Source organism: Globicephala melas, chromosome 2 (genome assembly GCF_963455315.2).
Source record: "Globicephala melas chromosome 2, mGloMel1.2, whole genome shotgun sequence".
NCBI classification, from domain to species: domain Eukaryota; kingdom Metazoa; phylum Chordata; class Mammalia; order Artiodactyla; family Delphinidae; genus Globicephala; species Globicephala melas.
In genome coordinates, this window is record NC_083315.2 from 41,399,176 (window position 1) to 41,416,568 (window position 17,393).

Below are 17,393 nucleotides of genomic sequence, written 5' to 3' on the forward strand. Positions count from 1 at the left end.
CAACCAAACGGGGCTTCCCTGGTGGCGCAGTGGTTGAGGGTCTGCCTGCCGATGCAGGGGGTGCGGGTTCTTGCCCCGGTCCAGGAGGATCCCGTGTGCCGCAGAGCGGCTGGGCCCGTGAGCCGTGGCCGCTGGGCCTGCGCGTCTGGAGCCTGTGCTCTGCGACGGGAGAGGCCGCAGCAGTGAGAGGCCCGCGTACCGGAAAAAAAAAAAACAAAACGACAGGCTTGTGAATAATGGCAACTTACTAACTATATGGCCTTGGGCAATCTAGCCTCTCTGGGTCTATTTTCTCATCTGTAGAAAAGTACTGACTGTTATTAACTATGTCTTAGACGTTTCTGGAAAGGTTTTAAATAAGAACACATGTAAAGCACCAATGCAGCAGGTAATCCACATTCAGTAACTGTTACTGCCCTTCCTCCTCTTCCTAGTTTCCACTTAGTCCTACCACCTTATCTTTACCAAAACACAAAGATCCAGATCTTACAATGAGAAAGGAGGATGAGTGAATGGATAAATGGATGGATAGATGGGTAGGACTTAGGCCGGAGAAATATAAAGTAAAAAAAAAAAAAAAGAAAGAAAGAATTTTTGCTCTCTGGCCATTATTCTGAAGATTAAGTTTGTACATTTGTTTCATCCTTTCCCCTCCTAAGCAAAAGCAAAGGCTCCAAACTTGTTTTACACCAGATTGGGCTACTGAGGACTCACCTGTCTAGTACCTGAAGAGAACCCTAAAAAGGCAGCCACTATGTCAACAGAACATCTTGCTCAACAGGACTCGGTTCCATTGTGAAATATGTACACTTGAGTACTAGCTACTCTACCACCTGACCCTGACCCAGGTTTCAAGTGCAAATGTGTCAAAAGAAGGACTTGGGAACTACAGACACAGATTGAGAGGGGCCAATACTGCATGCTACAATAATAAACCACTGACTGAGAGCCTAGTGTTCGCCAGGCTGGGTCTGTGCTCTGCATATGCACATGGGTCATCTCAACCTAAGCAGATCGTTCACTGGACTCTGAGCCTGAGCCTGGTTTGTAGCCTTGTGATGTTGGGCAACTCACTTTACCTCTCTGGCCTCAGTTTCCCGGATTATAAAACAGGGATAATGCCACCGACCCTCTCATTACGCTGTCAGGAGAATCAAAATGTAAAAAGACAGCCTAAGGGTAACCAAAAATAGTTTTAAAACCGTATGATGGGTAATACAAATGTAAAGATTTTAGTGAGGGTCTTGTTCTCCTCAGGAAAGTAGAGGCTAGGACTAAATGGAAAGCCTATTACCCTTTCCTAATGAAGTGCTTTTCATCCAGTATCCCAGGGGCCTTTTCCCAAGTCTCTTTCCTTCTGTCAAATTTTTGTAGACGGAAGAATATGGGTCTTGGAATTCCACAGATGTGTGTGTACTAGTAGCTCTACCATTTCTATAAAGCCTTGGCTAGTTACTTCAATTCTCTGAGCCTCCATATTTCATCTGTAAAACAGATAATACATATTTCAAAAGGTTGTAATAAGGTTAAAACGAAACATTATGTGTAATGTACCAACCATGACTTCTAGTGCATTGTAGGCATTCAACAAATAAAGATTTGTTGAACTGATACTGAAAATGAGATGAAGTATGAGGACAAATACTTTTTTCTTAATTAAATATTGACATGTCGTGAATTATTTATTTATTTATTTTTGGCTGTGTTGGGTCTTCGTTTCTGTGCGAGGGCTTTCTCTAGTTGTGGCAAGAGGGGGCCACTCTTCATCGCGGTGCGTGGGCCTCTCCCTATCGCAGCCTCTCTTGTTGAGGATCACAGGCTCCAGACGCGCAGGCTCAGTAATTGTTGTTCATGGGCCCAGTTGCTCCGCGGCATGTGGGATCTTCCCAGACCAGGGCTCGAACCTGTGTCCCCTGCATTAGCAGGCAGATTCTCAACCACTGCGCCACCAGGGAAGCCCGAGGACAAATACTTTTAAACTCACTCTTAGGGCAAATAAAATATTTTCGCACTTTTATGTCAACACTAGAGAGTTGAAATTCTTCAAAGATATACTCTTCCTGTAAGAGTAACAGCATTGTAAATGATTCCTTACCAATCTAGAGTTCCTAGTTCCATCAACATCACAGCATATATCAGAGAGCCAAACTAATTTTTTAAAGTGTTATCTATTACACAAGGGAATAATTGCAAACTCTTATTAAATAGGGATGTCCAAATGCTGCCTGAAAATACTTCAAGACTGTGTCCATACTTTCTTAATGTATGAAAAATTGATACAGGCCTAGAAGGAAAGGAAAATTAAGAGGAATAATAGATAACATTTATGTCAGTCACTGTTTTATGCCCCTCTCTCACTGATATGTTATGCATTCTTTTGTTCATTTCTCAAAGCAACCCCCTGAAGATAGTCCTCTTATTCTTCCCATGTTACAAACAAGGCACTGAGGAGGTGAAGTGGATCACCCAAGATCACATCGCTCCATAAGAGGCAGACCATGGAGTCAAAACTAGCCTGCCTCACTACAATTCTCCCAACCTTTCTACTAACTGTAATTCACTGAGAACTACAATAAACATTACAAAAAAAGATAGTGTAACCAGGGCTTTCCTGGTGGCACAGTGGTTGAGAGTCCGCCTGCCGATGCAGGGGACATGGGTTCGTGCCCCGGTTCGGGAAGATTCCACATGCCGCGGAGCGGCTGGGCCTGTGAGCCATGGCCGCTGAGCCTGCGCGTCCAGAGCCTGTGCTCTGCAACGGGAGAGGCCACAACAGTGAGAGGCCTGCGTACCTCAAAAAAAAAAATAAAATAAAAATAAATAAATAAATAAATAAATAAAATAAATAAAGTGTAACCAGATCAATCAATGGGAATATGAGTTTCACTGACCAGTGAACTATCATTTCACTGATTTTATGACTACATAGGAAACTTTCACATAGAGCCCCTTAGAGTTTAACAAGGTATCTGCATAAATCTCACTTGGTTCTAACGACCTGATGATGTCAACAGACTAGATATACTATCCATAAGGAATGAGAAACATGAGACTCAGAGTGGGTAGGTGACTTTTTGTGAGTCACACATTCTACTAAGTGAGGAAACTTAGATTTTAATTAAGTTTTTCGTCCCTAAGCAATTCCACCATACTATACCATCTTTCTTCAAGCTGCAATATTTATAACCCCTACATTTGCTCCAGGAAATAACCACGTGACAAATAAACCCTGATTTTTTTACATTGTACACACCCAGCCCTTAGTTATCATTCTAGGAAGTAGACATTATTATCCTTTTTTAAAAAAAATCAGATGAAGACATTGAAGCTTAGACAGGAAAGTTACTCAACGTGACCAAAGTAATACAGCTAAAAATGGCAGAGCTGAAATGCAAGCTTATGCTTGACTCCAAAGTTTGCACACTTTGCCATTACCAGGAACTGCCTCTCAATCTCAGCTCTAATGAGTGACCCAGGTCCTAAGGTTTCTTATTTGTCATATGTGAGCGAGATATCAGGCAGCATCTGGCTCTAACATTCTCTTGTTAGATGGCTCCAATGCAAAACTCATCTAATATCATCACTTCCTAGCATCCTAAACTAAGAGCCTGAAGACTCGGGTTCTCTCCCTACTCTGCCCATCGCTAATTAAGGGACCTTGGGCAGGGTGTTCAACCAACTCCTCTTCAAAATGTGGGAGATGACTGTGCATCTACGTAAGAGCAGAAGTAGGTGTAGGTGTTCTGGGTACTCTTCCAGGACTAAGATTTCTCAGGCAAAACTCGTAACATTTGTGTTTAAGGTGAATTTTCAGATCACAAATGCATCCATATTCATAATGTAAATCAAAATACAAGCTAAAGCAAAAGAGCTATAAGTCAACAAAATCTCTCTCTTCCCTGTCACTGAACGAAGTGAAAGTTAACAGTTTCGGGTTACAGAAAAGGGGAACTGCCAAAAATGTCCTAAATAGAGTTCCCTAAAGACATGAGTCTTATTTAGAGAAAGCTTCTTCTTCTAAGCACAGGAGAATCAATTTTCACATAGAAATGACTCAGTTTATCAAAATGGACTACCTAAATAAGCCTTAGGCACACAAACACAAAAATAACTTGGACCCTAATAAGCACAATGACCTCTCTTTCCCCCCCTCATAAAAACCAGAGTAAGCAGCAAAGAATTAAAACAACAGATTTATTTTGGGAGAGGTATAAAAGGAGTAAAATAAACTTGATACTTCAGTTAGGGCTGGAATAAATGTAAAGTCTATATACTTCTATTAATAAATGTAAAGTGTATATACTTCAATTTCATATTAACTGAAAAGAGAGGATAAGAGACAGGCCTATATGAAAATTTTCAATTTGAAAGGGGGAAGGGGTAAGAACACCCAAGTCTAAAGATTTTAGTGAACTACTAGAAAGATATCAGCATATAGTGGAGCAACTCTTAACTTTCCACAAATCTCTTTGTGAATTTCACAAAACAAACTCTTTATTCAGAAACACACGTGCATAAACTTTTACCTGTAATTTCAAAGGATGCAGATCCCATGAAGTCTACTCTTGGGTTCTTTGACTCCTAGGGGTGGAAGGTGCTCTGGACAGCCTGTTAGGAGATGTGGCTTCTGTTTCTGGCCCTGCCACCTTGTCATTCTAACCCACTCAGTTTCCTCATCTGTTAAAGATGATCTTTCCTGATTTCATGGTTGAAATTCTAGCAAAGTCTACTGATATCACAGTAAGAATGAAGGATTTAGGAAAATCACCACCCGATCTTTTTTAAAGTTGTTAATTATAACTCAGCATTTTTTTCTAGGTTGCAGAACAGTAACAGCCGGAAGAATCTAAGTTCAGAGCTAGATCTGCAGCAAGGTGCTTCTACTCTCCTACTACAGTCCTCTATTCCAAGACTTCTCAAGTTGGCTTTCCCTTACCCATTCCCCTTCAGAAGGAGCTAAGTTGCTCTCCAACATGTAACAGAGGTAGCACTATAAAGCAAGCCAAAAACTATACTCCAAGAACAAACACACTCTAGTTTCCTTAAAGCTGTGCTGTAAGAATAGTCTTGTGACATCCTTGCCCAGCATATAATGAAGCTGTTGTAATCACTATTTCCCCATTTGGATGGCAATCCTTAACCAACTCTGCTTCCCAGCAAAACCTCTGAGCTCTAAGATTGAATTTAGAGAAACTGCACTTGAACTTCACGATAGTTATACTGAGATAATTGTTTCAACTTCTGGGAAGAGGCCTGTCTTCCTAAGGCCATGAGGCAAACAAGCAGAAGGAATCAAATCACTGGCCAGGTGGGAAGTACAAAGGAATGGAACATATCACTCTCTGGAATACTGTCCTAGGAGAGCTCAAGTATCCAAAGCTCATCTGAGATGAGGTGTGCCCCTCCTGCCGTCATTGTATCTATAGCACCCATCAGAAAGCTTTCTGCAAAGAACCTTCTGTCTGGCTTGACTGGGGAAGTTATAAGCATGGCAGATAAAGAAAAACAAACAAAAAACCCCTATTTATATAACACTAAGTACCATTACACTCTGCGATCTCTTCTTGGCCCTTCCAGATAACCCCTCACACAACAGCTTAAAATGGTAAAAAAAATAAAATGCAACTAAATTAAGTCTAACATGGGCAAAATGTCTGAGAATTTGGGGATACTGACTTAATTTACAAGGATCCTTCAAAAAATAACACAGATCCAATGGGATTGATTCTTGTTTAGATTTTGTGGTGGAAAAGATAATGATGATCATAAAGCAATAAAAAATCATTAAACAAGAGAAACTATACTTGAAATTTTCTGCCTTTTATAATATTCCAATGAAAAGTGTTGGCTCTCATAATGCATTTATTTTTCTATTTATTCAAGAAAAAAGAAAAAAGAACTCTTCTAATGTTTTGACTAACAATCTTCCTTCAAAGGACTCTCTAAAGAGTCAGAATGTATAACAATTGAACTCACAAACACATAGACAGGATTTCCTACTGCACGTTTCCAGGACAGCTCAGTGGCTTTTTACTGCTACTCATATGAAGAGACCACTGCTCTCGATTTTATTTATAGAAATTACATTCAAACCAAAACTCAGTGTTCAGCATACTTTCCATAAGCAATTATTAAAGTATTTCTAGTTAACTCTTTCAAATCTTGAAGACATACCAGAAAGAAAAGTATAGTACAGAAAAAAACGTTTCCTCTGTACTAAACTGGGAAAAACTGGATACCTTGGTAATGGAGTGCTACCCCTACAGACCAGACTTATTCTGAGTTTTCAGTAAAATTTAAGAGGCATGAAGCAGTAAGGGCAGGGAAACAGAGGAGAGAAAAAAGATGGGAATATGACTTACTTGTGTTACTCTCAGAGAATGAAGTCGTGAGTGGGACCAAGCTTATAAACCTCCAGCGAAAGGCAAGGCACAGAGCTGAGGTTTTAGTTCCTGGCGAAGGCTGCAGATGCCAAGGGGGCAGGGCTACCATGAATCGGGGGTGGGGCTGGTGGTGAGAAGAAGGAAGTGGGAAGAAGGAGCACTTACTCAGTTAGAAGCCTGTGCAGCTTGTGATAACCCCGCTCCAAGGCCAAGCTCACAGGGGTCGCTCCTTCTTGGTTGTGGATGCTGAGAGCTCCGCGGCCACCTGGCTTCTGCAACAGGAACCACGTCAACCTCAGCAGCCCCAGCCGTGCAGCAAAATGCATCAATGTCTCTCGGGGGCCACCATCTGCAGATGGGGGAGAAAATGAAAATCAGTGAGGAGAATGTGAAAACCCAAAGTAAACAAACAAAGAGATGGTTCAGGTAAACACCACTGCCTCCAAGCACCTAAGATCCTCAAGTTAAGCCACAACATACAACATGAACAATTTTCTTGTGGCAGAGTAGAATCAGCTCTCAAAGACAAAATGAAGCTAGAAAAAATATAAGAAGCAAAATCTCCAATAGGAGACAGTCCTACAAAAGAGAATCCATTTCTATATTCTGATTTAATGCATTTGTTCAACAAATTTATACAGGCTGATTTTAAGGGTGACTGTACTACACATATGTTCCTTTCCTGAAAAGAAAAAGAAAGAAAGAAGTGAATGCAGTCTCATAACATGGGGATCGGGATCCAAGGAGAATAGTTATTAGGGCTTAGACAGGTATATCAAAAAGGGTATAATTACTTAAAAAAAAAATAACACCCAGAGAGCAGTTGGCTAGTTAAACACTAAAAACAGGTTCTGCTTGTTAAGTACACACAGGTCTTTTTATTCTCCCACATTAAGGGCAAATCAAATTGTTGGCACAGCCAGCTTTTTTGGTTGGTTGCTTAATGAAAGAAAGAAATGCATCTCCAGGCATAAGAAAGACTAACTCCGAGATGATATGCTAACACCTTCAGAAAGAAAAATATGTGTCTATTTCACCTGAGGTGAAGTCAAGGTCCCTTTTTGGTACAGAGTCACTTTGAAAATGGCAGAGGGGGCTTCTCTGGTGGCGCAGTGGTTGAGAATCCGCCTGCCGATGCAAGGGACACAGGTTCGAGCCCTAATCCGGGAAGATCCCACATACCGCGGAGCAACTAAGCCCGTGTGCCACAACTACTGAGCCTGTGCTCTGGAGCCCGTGGGCCACAGGTGCTGAAGCCCGCATGCCTAGAGCCCATGCTCCACAACAGGAGAAGCCACGGCGGTGAAAGGCCCAAGCACCGTGGTGAAGAGTAGCCCCCGCTCGCCACAACTAGAGAGGTGCCCATGCGCAGCAGCGAAGACCCAATGCAGCCATAAATAAATAAATAAATAAATAAATAAATAAATAAATAAATAAATTTTGAAAAAAGAAAGTGGCAGAATGAGGGAGGGCTTTGGAGTTAGACAAATCTGGGTTCAAATTTGGCATTTACCATCATGTGACTGGGCATAATCCATTTCAGTTCTGAGCTTCATTCTCTTCATCCCTAGAGTGGGGTACCACCACCTCACTCCCATGGCTGCAGTAACAAATCAGGGGGGTAGGTGACATGCTAGTCAGATGATGGCCTGTAGCAGGCACTCACTGAATAATCGCTGGGTTCCTTCCGTCCCCACCCCACTTCTCTGTCCCTCCCAACTTCCAATCACATTCTACGTTCCCTGGCAACATTCTCTGTGCCTAGGGCATCCTCTTGTGCCCAACCTGTTAAGGCGGGAGCTACAGCTACCCCAGGGCTTCAGTACACAGCCCACGATGCTGGCTTACTTAACCACAGGGACCACCACTCAGGGTCTGGAAACGGGAATGGTGCCCTGCAGTTGTGCTTGCTTTCATCTCCTCAGCTGAGCTAACATCGCTCATTCTCCGTGGCTTCCCGCAGGTCTCAACTTCCTCACTGAGCATTCTCAGACTTCTTGGACCCCAGTGTTTTCTCCTTACACTGAAGTCCCCAATGCTTCTGTACGTGAGCAGCACGGTAAGAATGAAGGCATCTTTGACCCTGCAGTTTTACATGAACTGCACTGTCTTCTAACGTCACATGTGCCTTAGTCTTATCTCCTTACTGCCGGGGTAAATTTCCTTGGAAGCAAAAACTATCTTTCATATTTTACACTTTCCCTATAGAACTCTGCACACTGACTAATTCAGGATTTATATGATGTTCAGCACAGGCTGGAAAGACATCAACACTACAGAAGAAACCACCGCACGTGTAGGTACAAATTTTAATAATCAACAACTCAGAGCAGGTGACCAGGCCAGACAGAAGGACAGAAAGAACCTTCAGAAAAGATCAAATATCACCATCTAACCTGTGCCTTACTGTTGTTCACAGGCACTCTGACATCCTTATCAAATACAAAAAAGCTAATAAGGTACTACCCAGGAACTAGGTGATTTTTCAGAGACTAGCTAAGTCCGGTCTCACTACCTGACACCTCCTTAAAGTAGTTTCCTCTACACCCCCGCCCTTTCTCATCCCCTACTTGCTCTGAGTCAGCTCAGCCTTCAAGAGTAGAGTTCCAACACCAAGAGGGGAAAGTGTGGGTGGCGGGTGGTGGTGGTGGGATGAATTGGGAGATTGGGATTGACATGTATACACTAATATGTACAAAACAGATAACTAATAAGAACCTGCTGTATAAAAAAATAAATAAAATTAAAAAGAAAAAAGATCTCACATTCTTGGTGGGGGAAAAAAAAAGAAGAGTAGAGTTCCAATAACAAGGCCATACACCTGCTCCAAGCTGGCACCCCAATTCCAGCACCTGCAGGCTCCCAAATCTCATCCTAACTTCCTTAGCAGCAGGTGCCACATGTGCTATTAGGTCACCCCCTCTCTGCAATCAACAGATAATAAGAAAAGTAATATCTGGTGAAGACTAAGTGCCACGCACTGGGCTAAACTGTTTGTATTCACTTTTATCATTCTTACAATAACCGTGTGAGGTCTCATTATCCTCATTTTGCAGATGAAGACAGGTTAATAACTTACTCACAGCAAAAATCATCAAGATTTGAAAATTCTTGTCTTGGGTCTAGAAACCATACCCTTTCCATTACTCCACCCCGTTTCTTTTTGTAAAAATCAATCATGCAAGCATTCTAATATTGTAGTTTAAAAAGTACCTTCTTGGGGCTTCCCTGGTGGCGCGGTGGTTGGGGGTCCACCTGCCGATGCAGGGGACATGGGTTCGTGCCCCGGTCCGGGAGGATCCCACATGCCGCAGAGCGGCTGCGCCTGTGAGCCATGGCCGCTGAGCCTGCGCGTCTGGAGCCTGTGCTCCGCAGCGGGAGAGGCCACAGCAGTGAGAGGCCCACGTACCGCAAAAAAAAAAAAAAAAAAAAAAAAAAGGTACCTTCTCAGGTTTTCCTCCAAAAATAATTTCTCTTACCTAACATACCTTGCATCATTGCTTTTGTTCCTTTTGTCTCGGTTTAAAATCCAGAGCACCTACAATTTAGAATCAACCTCTTTACTCTGCTTTTTCCTCTCTTGTGATCTTTGTGTTTTCCCTCTGTATTGTGAGAGCTACTCAACTTCGTTTTTCAGGTCACTAACTGCTTTTCCTATGATGTCAATTGGGTCCTTTATCCCCAATTTGAATTTAATTATGCTCTGGGATTCTGGATGTCCTTGCATCATTTAAGCCAACTCCCTTCCATCTCTGCCCTCATTGTGATGGCTTTTTTGCAGTAATTAAAGTGCCTAATCAGTTGATGTAATAAGGAAGATTATCCTGGCTAATCTGGGTAGGCCTAACAGAATCAGTTGGAAGGCTTTAAAAGCAGGGCTGAGATTTCCCCTGGAGAGAGAAGAAATCCTGCCTGAGGAGGACAGCGTCAGGCTGTGCTCGTGGAGTGCCATCCGGCTCAGGATTTCCCCTTCCTGTCTGAGGATGACAGCTTTGGCTCATGCTGGTGGGTTTGAGCTTGCCCGTGATTTTCTCTTCCCCTCCTACCCTATAAATTTTGGACTTGCTTAGCCAGCCCCCACCATTGTGCAAGCCATTCCCTGAAACATCTTAATACATATTTTCCTACTGATTCTGATACTCTGGGTGACCCTGACTGACAAAAATCATTAAACTTATTTTTCTCCTTGTTGCTTCCTTCTCCTTCCTTCCTTCCTTCCTATTTTATAATAGGTCTGACTTCTTCAATCTTTTAAAGGACAAATGGCAAACCTCTTCTAAATTTTCCTTTGGTTTCTTAACGAAAATTAGAGTCTTCCGTCTGAATATTCATGATACTTTTCCATTTCCTTTATGCTGTAGTGTTATTTCATAGGCCATATGTTGGCTGGTTAGTTTTCCTGTTTAACCTTGTTAAACTGGCAAAATCTCTCTGTGGGCCCAGCTTCCCACGGAGAAGGTAGGAGAAAATGTCTGAAGTCCTGTTTAGTATCTGCTTGTATGCTGGAAGCACCCCTCCACGCATTCCCTCAGCTCTGCAGAGAAAGGCGCTGGGCCTCACAGGCATTAGACCGTGAGAAGCAGGAGAGATGGCTGCACCTTTTCAAGTCGTCAGGTTTTCTGTCTAAGCAAAACGTTCTGAGTTCTGTGAACAAAATAGTATTCAAAGGCTACAGGTACTTTTCCTACCCCATTGATCCATGCTGCTCACAGGACTCTTCGACTGTGTATCTATGAGACTCCAAAATCACCATTCTTTCTACTATTCTGTACTACTTCTTAAATAAACCTCAAGTCCCACATGATGCAGGAATTCTCACACCCCATGGGGAAGGTAAACAGCAGGCCCATGTGAGAAACGGGCATTTGGAAAAATGACACCTGTAACCTTGTGACAGAATCAAGGTTTGAGAGGGAACAAAACCTTTTGGAGTTAAAAGTGCTGCCATTACAAGGAACCACTTGTCCTGGAGTCAATCCCTTAGACTATTAAAATATTATATATTATTAAAATATCTTTTAATATTTTATTATGTTCTTTTTTAGCAGCTACGATAGCTGAAAACATACAAAATTACTAGTGGGTGTAGCTAAGGAAACATTTTCTTGGAAAGCTATCAATCTGGAAAAGGTGTGGGAACTAAAACACTAAATGATTAAGGTTGTGGTTCTATTAACCAACATCAGATATAAAGAACTGAGAACACACAGACTGCTTTTAGTGCAGCCTGGCTTAAACCTGTCTCATCCTTCTCTCCATCCAAATTTCTCTATGTGGGGAGGGGTCCCATCCCAGAGGTGATTAGATCTTCTTTTCGTTTAGTTATACAGCACCATGACTAAATAAGAATGCAGATTTCCCCCAGGACCTCAAAGGCCCACCCTTTGTTACCTGAGAGTTATGCTGATTGCTACTGTACAAGCATCTTTCAGGGGAAAAACCATCCTAATTCACCATTTCACTAACCACAGAGGCACTGAAGAGCTGAGACAACTAAGTGAGACTTGGTAATCAGAGGGAAGATATTCCAACCCCACCATTCACCCTCCACCCAGACGAATCCATATTATTTGCCTTTAAGGCAGAACTAAGGCTGAAGTACAGTGCTTTATGTAACTAGGGATTAAAGAACTCTTGGAAGAATAAAATGGACAAATTCCCTCTTGCTGATATTTAAAGTAAGGACTGCCTGTAGAAATAAGCTTAAAAAAAAACAGTCTCATTCTGCTTCAAAGAGGTTTTTTCTTTTAAGTTCTATACTGTTTTATCCTTTTATAGAACATGTCACTTTCCCTCATCAGAGCTCACCAGTGTTTTGTCTTCAAAAGGCTACTGGACATTGGTCATGGTACATTAAAAATAAAGAGCCTGCAAAGTAGCACACACTATTGGATATATTTTCCTCCATTTTACAGATGAAGAAATTGAGAAACAGACAGATTAAGTATTCTGCACAAACTCTTGCAATGAAGACTGGATATCAACAAACTGACTCTGCAGCCTATGCTCTTTCTACTTTACAATATCAAGCCTAAGCCAAGAGTTCTTAACATCATGTTCACGCCTGCGGTTCAGGGAGACTGAATCCCCGAAACAATATGTAAATTTTTGCAGGTAGCCCCTATGTATATCTTTTCCTGAGGAGAAATCCGAGCTATTTTCAAAGGAGTCACTGACCTGAAAAAAAGTTAAAAAGCACTACATCTTAAACGATTAGAGTGGGAGGATTAACCATAAATCTTACATGACTCCTTTGTACAAGTATCAGGCTGGAACACCTGTAAACATCCTAGCTTTCAACAGCAAGTAGTCCTGTTATGTAACAACGTGCCCTGTTTAGCTGCATGATTATCCCAGGCAATAAGCTGACTTCGTACCTTCTTCCTTTAAACACCTTTAAAAAAGCATCTGATGTGCAACTCACTGCTGTAAGCAGAGTGTTCCTTTGCATTTGTCCCCCAACAGTAAGCAAAGACCTCTTAATTGATGCTATTCAGCCTTAAAATACCCACTGTTTGCAGATTCTAATCCACAATTAACTGAACAATTTCAACTGCAGAATGTGAATCCAGCACTTGAAATCACAGCCATTAGTCCCTTGCATGCATTTCACCTTGTAAAGTATACAGTTAACTTGTTCAATTTCTTTTGTTCTTTTGTTTTTAGTTTATGTACAATAAAATTCACTTTTGGGGGGTGAACAGTCCTATGAGTTTGAGCACACGCATAGATTCTTAAAACCACCACCACTAAGACACAAAACCATTTCAACACCCAAAGAACTCCCCCATGATACCCCTCTGTGGTCAGACCTTTTCCCTACTTCTAGCCCCTGGCAACTACTAACCTATTTTCTGTTCCTACAATTTTGTCCTTTCTAGAGTATCATATAAATAGAATCGTAGAGTAAATAACTTTGGAAACTGACTTCTTAGTGCAATGCATTTAAAATGCATTCAAGTTGATGCACATGTCAACAGTTTGCTCCTTTTTTATTGCTGAGTAGTATTCCACTGTATGGATGTACCACAGTTTGCATACATAGTCACCCAATGAGGGAGATCTGGGTTGTTTCTAGTTCGAGATGATTATAAATAATGCTGCTATAGGCACATTTGTGAAAAGATTTTTTTGAGTAAATATAAGTTTTCATTTCTCTAGGACAAAGAGCCAAAAGTGGGATTGCTGGGTCATACAGTAAATGTACATTTAACTTTGTAGGAGACTGCCAAACTGTTTCCTGGAGTGGCTGTATTATTTTGCATTCCCACCAGCAATGTATGAGATGTTGTTCTGCATCCTTGCCAGTGCTTGGTTGTTGTTGTTGTTTTTTTTTTTGCGGTACGTGGGCCTCTCACTGTTGTGGCCTCTCCCGTTGCGGAGCACAGGCTCCGGACGCACAGGCTGAGCGGCCATGGCTCACGGGCCCAGCTGCTCCGCGGCATGTGGGATCTTCCCGGACCGGGGCACGAATCCGTGTCCCCTGCATCGGCAGGCGGACTCTCAACCACTGTGCCACCCAGGGAAGCCCAGTGCTTGGTATTTTTAATTTTGGTCTTCCTAAAGGTGTGTAATGGCACGTTATTGTGGTTTTCAGGCATTTCCGTAAGTGTTCAAATTTGATTTAGTCTTCACTAGCACTGCTTGAACAATTTTGTACATCAGAAACTTCAGAAGCACATGGAAAGACTATAAAAACATTAAAGCTGGCGAGCGGCCTATTAAAGACAAAGATGCTAAGACCCAGAGAAGGGAAGGATATGCCTAAAGTCTCCGACCTGTGCTTTTCTAACAGTTCTTTCCAATCATGTGGCATGAACCAACTATCCAATTCCTGTACCCTCTTTCAACAGGACAAAGCAAAACCACACAAAATAAACTTTAAGCCCCACAAATAACTAATGAAATCCTTTCTGATACTGATTTATAAAGGTCAACCAGAATGATCATTCTGATCACAACACAGAAACAGCATGAGCTAGGTTTCCAAACATTAGATTTCCGAAAAGGTGCCCGTGTCCTGTATAATGGCAAATATTTTGATCTCTAGATCTCAGCAATGCAGAGGTTTCTGAGACGTTGTATTAATAAGAAAGGGACAAGGGACAAGTGTTTTTTCCCTTCATTTTAGAGTCCACGCTTTCTTTTGTATTTTACCTGGCAGGAGGGCCCCGGTCGTTACCTTGACAGGAAGCCAGTAATAGTGAGGGACATCATTCTTGCAGCTGATCACTGCCTTAATAGTTAAATTCAGTGGGTTTAAGAGAGCCCAAACTAGCAAACACCTCCTCACCATTCTTCCACGGGAGGAAGAACAGTTACTTGACAGGTCTGCGGGAGCAGGAACTGAGCGTGCCCCTGGCTCAGCGCTTCTCCTCAGGATCTGCTTGCCTGCGGGGGGGTGGGGAGGGTGACTTCTGGGTGCTCCCCTACATAACACAATAATCAAAGCTGGTGGACGCTGAAGGGCAGTCCTGTGGTTGTCCAGCTCTTTCAGAAATAAAGTAGAAAGGATATGCAACCCCTTCTGGCAAGCGGTCTGAAGTCAGCCTTTCAATCTAGCTTTTGTCAGGAAAAAGGCAAACATTTTAAACTCTGTGTAACTCCTAAATCTTTCCATGATTTGCACTCAGGAGGGAAAGATGATGTTATTTATTGGACTCCAGGTATATGTTGCTTCATTAAATACGCGTGTGTGTGTGTGTGTGTGTGTGTGTACACATACATATATATTCACAATATCTAGTAGATGTCATTTGCCACAAGAATAATTACACAGGAAATCCCCTGTCTGAATAAGAGGAACATAAATAGATACTTACTACATCAGTGTTTTTTAAAAAGTAGAGCCCTTCCTTCAATGAACTCTCATATGGAGAGCCAGTAGATAAAATAAACAAGAGTGAAAATACTCTGGTTAAAAATGTGCAGGGTTTTCCAGAGCTCAGCCTGCTCTCGTGCTGCCCCCCAATTACTTCCCAGTCTTTTCCTTTCCTCCAACTTCGTGGACTCTCTAGAGAACTTGAGAAGACAATAAGGAAAACCCTGCTTTGATAATTAAACATGAAAGAAGTATCCCAAGTTACTCTGCTACCCTCCTCATGAAAGTCAGGTCTCTTTCTACACACAGGAGATCAAGCCTGAAATCTGGGCCCATGGAAGGGCGACATGCCAACCTCTACTTTATTTTGTTTTTTTTGAATATTATTTTATTTATTTTTTATACAGCAGGTTCTTATTAGTTATCTATTTTATACATATTAGTGTATATATGTCAATCCCAATCTCCCAATTCATCCCACCACCACCACCGCCACTTTCCCCCCTTGGTGTCGATACGTTTGTTCTCTACATCTGTGTCTCTGTTTCTGCCCTGAAAACTGGTTCATCTGTACCATTTTTCTAGGTTCCACATATATGCGTTAATATACAATATCTGTTTTTCTCTTTCTGACTTGATTCACTCTGTATGACAGTCTCCAGATCCACCCACATCTCCACAAATGACCCAGTTTTGTTCCTTTTTATGGCTGAGTAATATTCCATTGTATATAAGTGCCACATCTGTTTTATCCACTCTTCTGTCAATGGGCATTTAAGTTGCTTCCATGACCTGGCTATTGTAAATAGTGCTGCAATGAACATTGGGGTGCATGTGTCTTTTTTTTTTTTTTTTTTGCGGTACGCGGGCTCTGGACGCACAGGCCCAGCGGCCATGGCTCACGGGCCCAGCCGCCACGCGGCATGCGGGATCCTCCCAGACCGGGGCACGAACCCGCGTTCCCTGCATCGGCAGGCGGACCCTCAACCACTGCGCCACCAGCAAAGCCCTGCATGTGCCTTTTTGAGTTATGGTTTTCTCTGGGTATATGCCCAGTAGTGGGATTGCTGGGTCATTTGGTAACTCTATTTTTAGTTTTTTAAGGAACCTCCATACTGTTCTCCATAGTGGCTGTATCAATTTACATTCCCACCAACAGTGCAAGAGGGTTCCCTTTTCTCCACACCTTCTCCAGCATTTGTTTGTAGATTTTCTGATGAAGCCCATTCTAACTGGTGTGAGGTGATACCTCACTGTAGTTTTGATTTGCATTTCTCTAATAATTAGTCATGTTGAGCAGCTCTTCACGTGCTTCTTGGCCATCTGTATGTCTTCTTTGGAGAAATATCTATTTAGGTCTTCTGCCCATTTTTTGATTGGCCACCCTCTACTTTAAATGAGAGCTGCCGACGACAACAGCAAGCTCTCTCTGGGGTCATTTCACTGCAAGAACAGGACTAACAGCTAAGCTGAAGAACCCAGGAGAGAGGCCACCGAGGTCACTAAGCCATAGTAACTGCAAGGTCTATTCAGCCACCGTGGCAGATGTGAAGACAATCGCCATATAAAAGCAGCCCCATCCAAAAACACAAGAATTCCAAATTCAGAGACTGTGGGTCACTGAAGTTCTTACCATGCGAAGCTGCATCTGTTCCCAACACATTCCACTCCGCTGGCAGCTTCAGGTGCCTGAACGCCAGGGAAACCTTCTCATCAAGGGAATTCACATCCGTGGACGGGGGTCCTGACCGATCCAGGAAACGGGTGAAGTTCAGAGCCTGCTGATTTCCAGCACTGGTTGCCAGGAACTGGGCTGCATCGTAGGCCTCGTCCTGGATGAACCTGAAGTCTTCTTCCGCCACCACAAACACAGGCAGGCCCTCTTTGGAAGCACAGAGCAGCACCTTCACCGTCTCGCAGCAGTCATGACCTAAGGAAACACACGCAGCAAGGAAAACAGGATTAGAGCCCTCTCCTGAAAGGAGGACACTGCGGGGAGGGGGGTTGCTTCTCGGCTCTTCCTGCATGACATACAAGCTCCCCTTCCTAAAACAAACCTCTCCTTCCTCCGAGCTCTAACAGCAATCTTCCAAACTTCTTAAAACTCCATTTCCAACTCATTTTTACAATTGCTATTTGCAAATATGAATTGGTTCCCCTACCAAAGAACAAATAACTTTGTATTCCAG

At 42.5% G+C, this 17,393-nt stretch overlaps 1 protein-coding gene across 8 annotated transcripts in view; it reads right to left on the minus strand.

Annotated features, from left to right (window-relative positions):
• The window catches only part of AKAP13 (A-kinase anchoring protein 13), a 341,436-nt gene that overhangs the window by 180,596 nt on the left and 143,447 nt on the right, over positions 1-17,393 (minus strand). For 7 of the 8 annotated variants that reach the window (XM_030873203.2, XM_030873202.2, XM_060293884.1 and 4 more), the window contains exons 4-5: positions 16,838-17,134; positions 6,549-6,732 (exon numbers count right to left, since the gene is read on the minus strand). In XM_030873203.2, coding sequence (XP_030729063.1) covers positions 6,549-6,732; positions 16,838-17,134 — 481 coding nt within the window. Of the gene's footprint in view, positions 1-6,362; positions 6,418-6,548; positions 6,733-16,837; positions 17,135-17,393 lie in introns of those variants that run through there. The other variant, XM_060293887.2, reaches the window with a different exon arrangement.